Below are 12,846 nucleotides of genomic sequence, written 5' to 3'. Positions count from 1 at the left end.
TGACTCCCACTGTGTTCAATGAGGATTATTCCTATGGAAAGTGCATTTAGGATGACAGCCTTAGAATTGTGGTTCAAGGCCAGTTCAGATATTCCGCATGCGACAATATATGAGCGGCTTTTGTTGTAATATATTAGTTTAGAACATAAGAACAGCCCTGCTGGATCAGGCCAATGGCCCATCTATTCCAGCTTCCTGCTGTCACTGGACCCAACAGGAAGCTTGTAAGCAAGAGTCTGACCTCAGTGCAACAGCACTCTCCTAACTCTGGTATTCGGAGGTACACTGCCTCTGACACTGGAAGTAGTACATATTCATCTGGCTAGTAGCCATCAATAGCCTTCTCCTCCAGAGCAGATCGGTCTCTCAATGGCTGTTAATCAGGGCTGAATGTATGCTACACAGAATTCAGCATCCTAAGATTCTCAGCCCTCCATGACTGTGAAAATCAGCTTGAATGTGGTTGGCCAATGCTGGAGAAATCTCAGAAGATGGGAGTGGGGTGCTGAATACACTTCCCAGGAGCTTCCATAACAAGCAACAGCAGGATAAAATATGTAATAATTCTGGGTACATTTGGCAGCTTTTAACCAGGTCAGAACCCTGGATGAACCTGTGCATGTAAGTGAACAATACCTTGTTTCCCACTCTTACCCCTTGGAAAACAGCAGCATATTAAAACCTTGCCAAGGGAGCAGATTGTCAATGCATCTTTCTTTTTTTCTTCATTTCAGAGCCCTCCAGAGCCCCAGCTGTGTTTCCCTTGTCCCCCTGTTACCAAGACCTCTCCACCGCCTCCCAGGTCTCCATGGGTTGTCTGGTCGCTGGCTACTTCCCTGAACCAGTCACAGTCCAGTGGAATTCAGGGGCCAATGGCATCCAGACCTTCCCTCCACTGTTTGATTCATCGAGAGGCCACTACATGCTCAGCAGCCAGCTCACCGTCCCAGTCAGCAAATGGAAATCGGACAAGTTCCAATGCAGCGTTGCACATCCATTTACCAGATCCACAGTCAACAAACAGATCGAATGTGAGTCTGTCTGGGCCTTTGTTTCCAGCTTTCTTCCTCCTTCAGCGGGGAATGAATCTGTTGGGTGGAGCAGAAAGAACGGAAAAATGGGGATGAAGAGATGGAGATTAATTTATAGTGACTTGTGTCCCACTGCCTTGACTTTTGTATCCTTAGAAGCCCAACAAGCACTGTACAAATCACACACACAAAACCAGTGGGGTTTTCCAATTCTACTCAGAGTAGACCCATTGAAATGCCTCAGTTAGTCATTTCAGTGGATCTGCTGTGACTAATATTACATACAATCCAGTACTTGCTTGGGAGCAGGTGCGAGGAGCCTTTCGCCCTCCAGATGTTGCTGAACTGCAACTCCCATCATCCCTGGCCATTTGCCATGCTTGCTGGAGCTGATGGGAGTTGCAGTTCAGGAACATCTGGAGGGTCAAAGGTTCCCCACACCTACTTGAGACGGACAAGAAAGGAGTGGAAAGAAAGGATTTGGAATTATCAGATAGACATAATGAAAGTCTGGTTGCATCAAAATTCAGCAGAATTCAAACTGCACCCTTTTAAATACATTCACAGTTAAATTGTACTGTAAGGTGATTTGTTGATATTTGATTCCCGCCCCCTTCATTTTTCTTATAGCAGTATTACCAACATGGGGTGCTCTGCACACACCCACTTTCTTAAATTAAAGAAGGCTTTATTTATTTTAAAGCAAAGGGATTTTTGCCTTTGCCATGTGTGATCTTGCTTGACTTGTTTATAACCATCATTGGTTGTGGAAACCAGTTAGATGGCCAACAATGTTGGTGGCCCTTAGGTCTACTCAGAATTGATAACGCAACAGGTGGAGCAAACTGTCCTCCATTGTTCATCACTGACACTGGGCACAGCAAAGTTATGTTTTAGAAAAGACGTGGGTTTAGTGCAGGGATTCAGAGAAGGATGTTCCACCTTCTCTGGAGAAGGATGGCAAAAGGCAGGAAGTAAGCAAACAGGGAAGTCAAAGGATGCTCATGGCAGATGAATTAGAAGCTGCTTGCGTTGAGGTATTGAGGGTGAAATTCGCTTCAGTTTGCATTTTAATATGAACCTATCTAATTCACACCACCCAAATAAGGCACCAACTGCAACACCATTCTCTTTCAAAATTTGCGCTTCTCCAAATTCTGCAGTGCAGTTCTCCAACCAAAAAAAGTGTGCTAAAATGCATATATTACTGAAAATAACATACAAAAATGCATTGCATTGGGGGGACTTGTTGACAAAACTGTTACAAAAAATGTGAATATTAGGAGAAGTTATACTAAAAGCCTGAGTAATTTTTGTGACAATGTAAAAAAATCAAATGCAGAAGGATTGAGAACTTAAGATTGGAAAAATGAGAGGCGGTGAGGTGCATCCTACATCATCAAAAGATGGTTTCATAAACCCCTCCATATACTTTCTGTCGCTTCAGCCTGCAAGAGCAAAGACCCTGTAGCCCCAAAAGTCCGCCTGCTCCATTCCTCCTGCAGCCCCGAATCCAGCAGTGCCTCCATTGAACTGGTGTGCTTTATCTCTGGTTTCTACCCCAAACATGTGACGGTAGAGTGGTTGGTGGGTGGGCAATCTGGGTTGCTGCCCTCAGTCACAGGCGAGCCCAGGAAAGATGCCAGTGGGCACACCTTCAGCACCATCAGCACAGCCACCATTAAGCAATCAGACTGGCAAGAGAAGAATGCCTACATCTGCCAGGTGACCCATGCAGCAGCCGCAGAACCACTGAGAAGCAAAGCCAAGATATGTGAAGGTAAGAACTATTGACTCAGTTGGGACTTGGCTGGGTTCCCATTAAGTGGACATGAATTTAAAATGACAAGGCAAGAAGGGAAGGGCAAAGGACTACTTCCCTTTCATCATGGCTTTCCCCATAATCCAGAAATGCTTCTAGTATGGTCTTTTGAGATTTGGAATGGCTTTCCCCACACTTCTGCCCCACTGATACCTTCTTGCTATTTTCTCCATTTCTCTGGAATTTGACAGGCTGATTCAACTGGAGGCATGGCTTTTGAATGTCACACAGAGCAGTGAACCCACCCAGGTTTTCTTTGAAAAAAGTCTTGATAGAAAGTTCTTTTTTTCATAGTCAGGGGCTTACAGATGGTTGGGATTTCTCCAGTTCAGATTAAATACAGTGTGTGGAAGTTGGGGGAGCACATATCTCTTCTTCTGCAACAAGCAGTTTGGCTCGATTAACTGTCTCGCCAGCAAATATCTTCTGCATGTGGCAGCCAGGCGTAGAGATTGAGCCTTTGTGGGCCTGGGGATGGGGCAAAGGCTCTTGTTAAAAGGGGTACAAATTCCTAAAATAGCAGAGAAGTGGGATTATTCAGCAAGGTGGAACCAGGATCGTTGCTGGTTAATGGGATCCTCGTTTCAAAGGAAGGAAAGGGATTAGGAGGGGCGATCGAGATGGGGAGCCTGCACTAGCTGAGTTGTGGATTCTGAAGAGCTGACTCTGAAAAGAGAAGAAAGCAGATCAGGAAAACATTTCTGTGAACAATTTGAAAGAAAATGTGGGAGGAGACTGGGGGCTTGACATGGCCTTTTGCATCTCCAGGCTCCTTCGACATCAGAACCTTCATCCTACCCCCAAACGCCAATGACCTTTACATGACAAGGCAATCCACAGTCACCTGTGTGGTGAACAACCTGGAAAGCGACGCTGGACTGGAAGTGACCTGGTCTCGGGAGAAAGGGCCGGTGACCCCTGAGCCATTACAGACAAGAGAGGAGCTTAATGGCACTCTCACTGCAACCAGCTCTTTGGTCATCAATGTCGATGACTGGCTAGTAGGGGAGGCATTTACCTGCACAGTGAATCTTCCAGGCCTGCTTCAACCCATCACCGTCAGCGCTAACAAGAAGACAGGTAAGGGGGAAACAAGGTTGCTCTTCTCCACCCACAACTGCTGCTCCTCATTTCCCAGCAGCCTCCTGGGCAGGAAAGAGGCACTGGCATGGGTGTGTGTGGATCACTGCCTTTGTTCTGCAAACTCATCCCATTGTCACCTCTGTTCATAGGTTTGTGCAGTGCTTAAAAAACCCACAAAACATGTTTTACCACTTGTACCCACAAGAGGAATATGTTCACCAGGTCTATGGGGGACCTTCAGATGTTGCTGAACTACAACTCCCATCGGCCCCATCAAGAACGGGCAATGATGATGGAAGTTATACTTCAGCAACATCTGGAGGGCCACAGGTTCCCCACACCTGGTGTACAAGCAATTTCTATCATACTATCTTCCTACTCACATGATCACTCTCCATCTGACTTTGAATAACCCTTGCTCAGCATGTCCTGACCTTGATGGGCCCTTGTTCTTATTTATGTACAAGGCAGTTACTGATGTCATGGTATCCAAGGCCAATTTAATCTGCCATATGGGCAGCTGCTTGCGTGACAACTCTGCAGAGGCAGCTTAGATTGCCAGCCATTGTGTTAAGTGGCTGTTTACAAGCTTTGGAAGTGACTTGGATGCAGTGGCCAGGGATGATGGGAGTTGTAGCTCAGCAACATCTGGAGGGCCAAAGGTTCCCCACACCTGGTGTACAAGCTTCCATTCATAGAGTGGCACACACTAAGGTTCCCTCTTTGCAGATGTCCACATCACTGTGGAGACACAGGGGGCAGGTGATGGGTACGTGACACTAGGGGTATAGCTAGCTGACCCCATCAGCAAAATCTTTTGTGAATACAGTTTCTGAGAAATCTCCATGTAGCTTCGGTGAATATGACCCAACTGAGGGGGAGAGGAAATAGAGAGAATGTGCTACTGTACCCACAAAATATGTGAGGTCCAGGGATTAGGCATACCCTCCTGAATAACCCTGCCAGAAGTACCTGTTGCAGTTGTTCATGAAAATGTTTAATGAAGAGTCCTCCATCTCCCTATGTTGATTCCATTGTTCGGACACAGTTTAATAGTGATTGCCTTTCTCTCTTTCTGCTTCTCTGCACATAAGAACCCAGCGTTGGTCCCAATGTGTACCTCTTCCGTCCCCACCATGAGGAGCTCAGCTCTAGGGATCAATATGTCTCCATCACTGCCCTAGTGAAAGGCTTCACACCCAATGACATCTCCCTGAAATGGCTCAAGAATGGCAACCCCTTGGCCAAAGACGACTACATGAACACTCCAGTCTTCAGAGACAGCAACGACTCCTATTTCTTATTCAGCAAACTGAAGGTCCCCAAGACTGACTGGAACAGAGGTGACTCCTACACCTGCATGGTCATCCACGAAGGTCTGCACCTCAAGTTCATCCAGAAGAACATTGAGAAATCCCACGGTAAAAAATGAAGACCATCCTCATCCGGCATTGCGGCCCCTTCACCCCACACCGATCTTTCAGTAGAAGTGTTAGATCAGACCCTGTGTAAATAATTTCCATGCAAATGGACCCACTGGCTGAATAAAAACAACCTACCCAAAAGCTCAACCATATACTGTATATCCATTATTGTGGCCTCTTCTAGGATCATTGGTGATTTGTGTTCAGGTGGATTCATTGAGGGGGAAATGGGATTAATTTCTCAAAAACAAATGCCAAATGTTATAAGGTTGGCAGCAAAGGGGAGATCGGTCTGTCATCATCACAGTGGTATCCCATTTCCACCAAGGAGCTCAGGCCTTCATAAATCAAGTAATTCTATGCTAGCCTCATAACAACCTTGTGAGGAAGCCAAGAGCGCGAGAGAGTGATTTGTCCCAGACCACCCAGTGAAGCTTCATGACTAAGTGGTGATTTGACCTCCTAGTCTCTCTCACACACATAAATCCCTCCGTGGTCCAAGTCCAACATTCTGCCCATTGCTCCACACTGCCTACCCTCTACACATGCTCAGAAGGGTGCTCTCCTTTTCTACTGGATGGTGCTAATTCAGTCCAAGAGGCTAAAATGCTTCAAGTTGGTCATAGTGCAAGAACATATGCAGATACACAGCACCTTTAATGGGAACACACATGTGCATGCACCCTACCTAAAGAATATGTGACAGAATGGTAGAGAAATGGCTGCATTGTAGAATTTCCTGCCATATTCTCAAAAGGAAAAAAGGCAAGGCTTATTCAGTAATTTTACTTTCTTGACACCATTTTACATTATAAGATCTCTGCTGGATCAGACCAATGTCCCATCTAATCCAGGACTTTGTCCTCACAGTGGCCAACAAGATATATTTTCTGGAAAGCCCACAAGCAGGACCTGAGTGCAACAGCACTCTCCCCTCTTGCGGTTTCTAGCAACAGAGAGAGTGCTAAAGAGTCCTGTTAAGAGAAGGACAACAGAAAATCATGATTTCTGTTATGCTCTCCTTCTCACCCATTCCCATTCCTCCCACCACACTGATATAAAACAGTTTCCCAGCCTGGTTGCGGTCTTTTTAATTCTACATGCCAAGGATTAAACCTTGGACCTTATACATGCCAAGTCTGACTCCACTCACACAGAGTACCTTGAGCTGTTACAGATTACCTGTTTATTCAGCAATCACCCTGATTTGCTTGCACAAACCTTATGCGGTGTTTAGGCTATGCCTGATCTTTGTTGAGCATTTGTTTTGATTTATTTACGGGGTAGTCATACACCAATGAGCATCGGTGGAGGCTGGTGGCCCTGATGTCAGTGAGTCAGTAAATCCACTAGTCCGAGCTTTTAAGGAGCTGTCCATGGTTAGCACCTTGGATAACTCCTTAAAAGTTTGGTCTAAAACCTGGAGCGGATGCACTGCCCCACTGACATTGCAGCCACCAGCATCCATCATTCATCCTGACCTGCTTGTGGGGTGTTTATACACATCTTCCCATTAATTATTCGTTCATCCCACACTTTTAACTGCATTTCTGTATCATTTTCCTAACCCCAAAAACTGATTTTTTTAAACGGTAGATTGGTTGCACTAGGGAAACAGAGCATTTTAATCCACTTTGTCCACTTTAATTGCACAAGCCTAAATTTCTAGTATTCATTTGAACCTCTCCTGGAAAAGAGTCTGGAGGCACCCCTTGTAGGAAGGAAGGAAGGAAGGAAGGAAGGAAGGAAATCCAGTCCAAATTCATGAAGCATTCACACCAGATTAATGGAAAGCTCATACACTGCAAAGTGGGAGAGATGAGAGAGGATATGTTGAGGGAGGTGTTTTTCTCAGTCAGCACTCGGGATGGGGAAGAAATTTCATTCAGTGCATATTTGAAGCCAAATTCCCACTTTCCAAAGCAATATGAGAACCAAAACACAGCCTTCCTTCGAAATCTGCAGTTATGCAAACATTGCAATGCAATTCTCCAACCAAACAATGTTTACAAAAATATGCATTATATGAGGAGAAAATGTTTGCAAAAATCGGTATGTTACTCAAAGCTGCATACAAAATGGAAAGATTAGGAGAAATTCGCACTAAAACGCTGAGGATTTTTTTTAAAAAAAATGAACTGAATTTAAGATTGGAAAAATGAGGAACTGTGCTCCTTCCATCCCTAATCGAGACACATGCACACAGCACAGTTGTAGGGGGGAAGGGGACCAGAAGGAGGTTCAAGGATGTTTCTTACACAGTCAAGACACATATTCACTCGAAATGAGTTGTTACCTCAACAATATTGGAAGAGTTGGACTCCCAAGTCAGAGGGAGAAAAGGATTGGATTTCCAAGCACGTTTCAGCCCTCCTGACATCCCTCATTTTGGAAGCCAAAAGCTCTCTTTTCCTGACATCTACAGAACAAATTTAAGTGAATTTGAAACCTGTCTAAAACTGGTTTAACAATCATCACTTTCCCTCAAAAGACATTGGAAGCTAAGGTTTAGGGGCATTACCGAGAAGTCCCTTGCCCCCCTTCACAGTACTAGAGTGCATGCGAGTCAAATGGACTTAAAAGTAGTTTATGTAGTGCAGACGTGCCCTTATAACAAGGAAGAAACATTTCCCTTGACTCAAGGAGCTTGAGAATTCTGTGTCTGATATAGAAGGGCCTAAAAGTTCGATGAGAGCCAGTGTGGTGTAGTTGTTACAGTGTTGGACTACGACCTGGGAGACCAGGGTTCGAATCCCCACACAGCCATGAAGCTTGCTGAGTGACCTTGGGCGGGTCACTGCCTCTCAGCCTCAGAGGAAGGCAATGGTAAACCCCCTCTGAATACCGCTTACCATGAAAACCCTATTCATAGGGTCGCCATAAGTCGGAATCGACTTGAAGGCAGTCCATTTCCATTTCAAAAGTTCAATAGAATATGTATGAGAAACAATTGCCCAAAGCAAAAAGTGACAATAGATATGCAGAGGACCCAAGACCTCTATGATAGAGTTGTGTGAACATGTGCCCCCACTCATGCACAAGGCTAGAAACATCATAGAGATGTAACAGTTTGACACTGGCACCTAGGAAATCTGGCATTTTGAGAGGATTTGTAAAAATGCAATGAAGCATTCAAGATAACTAGTTTCAATGGAGCAAAGAGAAAGCCTAAAATATGCACATACACCCAGAGAACAGCATGCACAAATTGGCATAAATGTACATGCACACACCAATTCATTATGCCATCCTCATATAGAAAGAGCATGGCCAGCCCTTATTTGGGGCAGTTCTTTAGAAGCCCCAATGGTAAGAGAAATGTTTCTTACATAGTAAATGTTAGACCAGTCAAAGGATTTTCAGTGCCTTAGATGTAGCCTCTTGACTTAGCACACACAAACTGATTCCTTTTCCCACACTCCCCTCACCTAGTCCTTGGTTGCTTCTACTCTTTGGCCTGTTGACCACTGGCCTGTTCATACTGATTACTGTTTGGTTTGGTGGCTTGTAGGCACCCAGATTCAAATCCCTGCTCAGCCATGAAGCTCACTGTGTGGCCTTTGGCAAGTCACTCCCTCATGAAACAAGCTTATTAAGCCTGAGCTATGACACCCTTCAGGTATCTCAAGATTTCCACAGGTTCATTTCTTCTAGTCATTCCCTATGTCTCGTTAACACCATCAAGGCTGGGATGGGCTTAAATGCGTCAAGCAAGTGTTTCCAGCACCTCTGCAGGTTCCTGACGATCAGATCCTCAATACTGTGAAAAGTGCATCATAAATAGTAGTCTAGGGACATCAGAAATGAATCCAAAAGAATTCAGTGAACCAGTGCAGAGTGACACAAAAAAACACAGAGAGAGAGAGTGCTCAGCAGAGTGAAGTTACTTTGTAGGCCTAAGCCTAAATGTCACATGGGGTGAACAGAGAATTTCCCCAAAGATCCTGCAGCAAACCACCATTACAAACTGTAGATGATCATGGTTAACGTTATGCAGAAATGGCAGATAAACCTTCAAGTGTGCATTTCGTTCACACTCGCAATGCATCATAGGCTTTGTAGTTGCCATTAGTCTAAAAGAAATAATAATAATAATACAGAATCCATGATGCAGTGTTAATGAAGGGTGCATGATAAATATTACCTGGCACCTGTACATCATTAAATATAAGAATAGATGGGAACACAAATGGGAACAGATAGAATCCATCAGGCCAGGCAGATTTCCCATGGAAATCTGTGGCTCTTCATCAAGGTTTGCACAACCTTGCGTACGAGTTCAGTATAGTCATATTCTAGGGAAAGGTTGGTTCCAGGTTTATGCAGGATGTTGGTAGACAGACATACTACACTACACTATTAGAACTGGGACATTTTGTATTCATGGACACTGACAGTGGCACGTCTTTCTCCCCCGCAGTGATAATAATATCAACGGAGATTGATCACAGCAATGAGATAGAAGACGAACTGGAAAGTCTGTGGAGCACCATCTTGGTTTTCTTCATTCTCTTCCTCCTCAGCGTGTGCTATAATGCCACAATGACATTCTTCAAGGTGAGGGGAAAGGAAAAGAAATGTAGTTGTCCGCATTTGCATTTGGGAGTGAGAAGGATGGAAGCAGGGAGGAAACGAAAGCATTTCAGGCAGAGAAGGAAATGCCAAGCGATAAATGCCAAAATGTCTGTGCCATTCATTCTCTGTTGGGGAGGACAGAGAGGCAACTATGGACACAGCACACGGTTAAAGCACATGCAAAGCACATAGTTCCCCCCGCCAAAGAATCCTTTATTATTTATTAATTGTTGTAAACTGCCCAGAGAGCTTCGGCTATGGGGCAGTATACAAATGTAATAAATAAATAACTTTAAATTAAATTAAATTAAATTTATATCCTGCCCTTTCTCCCAGAAGGAGCCCAAGGGGGCAAACAAAAACACTAAAAGCACTTTAAAACATCTTAAAAACAAAAGACTTTAAAACATTAAAACAAAACATTTTCAAAACAACTTTAAAAACATCTTAAGAATCCCGGCACAGTCACAGACTGGGATAAGGCCCCTACTTAAAAGGCTTGTTGAAAGAGGAAGGTCTTCAATATGCTGAAAAGATAACAGAGACAGTGCCTGTCTAATAGTTAAGGGGAGGGAATTCCAAAGGGCAGGTGCCACACTTTATCCCTCACAGAGCTACAATTTCCATCACCCGTAACAAAATACGGTTCCCAGGATCCTTTGGGAGAAGTCGTACGCTTTCAATGTATGGTGTGTATGTTTCTTTAACCTCCTAGTCTGCTGTCCTTCCCCTTTAACAAATCTCCATAGGTCCCACAACTTCTGGAAACCTCCACAGAACTGCCACCAGGGTGGATTGTTAATCCAAGTTGGCACTGAAAGGGGGAGTCTGGAAGGCCCAAGGCGCAGGGCTGTGATTTAAAAATGAGACTGAATTTATTTAAGGAAATGATCACTTTTGTGGCATTTCAAAGTGGAAGGAAGAAAATATCTTAAGAGGGCAAAAGTGTAAATAGTAGAAAATACATGATTACTTAAGCAACAGTCCTGTTCACGCTGCATTTGAAACTGGCTTCAGTCACTGGCAGGCAAAAAGAAATTTGTTTTTCATGCTAATAAGAACCTAAGAAGAGCCCTGCCCTCTGGATCAGGCCAAAGGCCCAACATGGCATAGCATCCTGTTCTTATAGTGGCCAACAGGATGCCCATGGGAAGCCAGAAAGCAGGACCTGAACACAAGAGCACTCTCCCCTTCTGTGGTTTCCAGCAATTGGTGTTCACTGCCACCCACAGTGGAAGGAATTAGGCAGGTTGCAACATTATCTGGCTCCATGACAGCTAGTATATGCTGAATCGACTTTAACCTAGATCACATCCACACGTTACACTTAAAGCACTCTTACACCACTTTAACAGCCATGGCTTCCCCAGGAGAATCTGGGAACTGTAGTTTGTCAAGGGTGCTGACCTCACAGACCTACAGTTCCCAGCACCCTTAACAAACTACAGTTCCCAAGATTCTCCATGACTGTTAAAGTGGTATAAGAGTGTTTTGAATGTACGGCGTGGATGTGAGCCTAGTTAAGCAGCCAAAACCTAACGATGACCCAAACTCCCTCACAATATATTCCTCTCTACGTCTATAGACAGCTTTATGACAAATATTTAATTAAGTATTCTATTTAAAAAAATCAGAGCAAAGAGATGAAGAGAGAGAGAGTTGGTTGGTTGATTGGCTGGGTGGGGAGATTTAGGGTTGAAAGGATGAGGAAAGGTTGATAGAAATATACACTGAGGGCCTGTGTAGGGCAGTAGGAAGGAAGACAAACGGAGCAACAAAGATGATCAGGGGACTGGAAACAAAGCCCTATGAGGAGAGACTGAAAGAACTGGGCATGTTTACCCTGGAGAAGAGAAGACTGAGGGGAGATATGATAGCACTCTTCAAGTACATGAAAGGTTGTCACACAGAGGAGGGCCGGGATCTCTTCTCAATCATCCCAGAGTGCAGGACACGGAATAATGGGCTCAAGTTGCAGGAAGCCAGATTTTGACTGGACATAAGGAAAAACTTCCTAACTGTTAGAGCCATATGACAATGGAACCAATTACCTAGAGAGGTCGTGGGCTCTCTGACACTGGAGGCATTCGAGGAAGCTGGACAGCCATCTGTCAGGAATGCTTTGATTCGGATTCCTGCATTGGCCTTATAGGCCCCTTCCAACTCTACTATTCTATGATTCCATGATTTTGCACCAAGAGTTCTCCTTCCACACTTGCCTCCATTCCGTGTAATAGAACTCTCTCCTCCCTCCACCCCAACAGGTAAAATGGCTTTTCACCACTGTGGTACAGCTGAAGAAGCAGCCTCTAGCCCACGAGTACAAGAATGTAATCCCGCAGACGGCGTAGGAACATTTCCATGGGAATCTCGTCCTCCACTATCAGAGGTGCAAAGAGAAAGCCACTGCTTGGAGCTACATCTTCCTCTCCCAGCGTAAATGTCCAGGCCTTCCTTCACTATCTGTCTCCTTCAGCCCCTACCTTGCTGCTGACAAGTGATGAGGCCCTCTCAGCACAGGGAGCTGACGTGGGGGAGACCATTATCCTAGAACATCCTCGATCAAGGAATATCACTTTATGGCATGTGTTGAGGCAGTGCCGTCAAAAGGAAACACTTTCTGTGGCCCAATATCTGACTTTCCCTAAGAGTCAGAAACACCCAGCATATAGTTCTCTCACCTAGCCTGTGTACACACTGTTCATTTAAAGTGCATGGCTTCTTCCTAAGAATCCTGGGAAATCTGGTTTATCCCTCACAGAGCTATAGTTCCCAGCACCCGTAACACACTACAGTCCCCAAGAAAGTCATGTACTTTAAATGGACAATGAGTGCGCTGCCTAAGCTTGTATTAGTAGTGGATGCATCAATACAACTCACCCTAGTTAACCGCTCCAGAGGTATCCCCTGT

The 12,846-nt window shown here is 44.7% G+C and overlaps 1 gene segment (V, D, J or C); it reads left to right on the top strand.

Moving 5' to 3' along the window:
• The first annotated feature begins 922 nt into the window (after positions 1 to 922).
• LOC133366824 (Ig gamma-3 chain C region-like) lies at positions 923 to 12,286 on the top strand. The segment is given in 6 exon segments: positions 923 to 1,031; positions 2,479 to 2,811; positions 3,622 to 3,933; positions 5,031 to 5,357; positions 9,781 to 9,917; positions 12,200 to 12,286. Coding segments are annotated over 6 exon segments (1,305 nt in total).
• Positions 12,287 to 12,846: the final 560 nt, after the last annotated feature.

The sequence above is a fragment of the Rhineura floridana genome, chromosome 11, assembly GCF_030035675.1.
Source record: "Rhineura floridana isolate rRhiFlo1 chromosome 11, rRhiFlo1.hap2, whole genome shotgun sequence".
NCBI classification, from domain to species: Eukaryota; Metazoa; Chordata; class Lepidosauria; order Squamata; family Rhineuridae; genus Rhineura; species Rhineura floridana.
The sequence above is the reverse complement of the archived record's forward strand: the minus strand, read 5'-3'. Positions and strand labels throughout refer to the sequence as shown.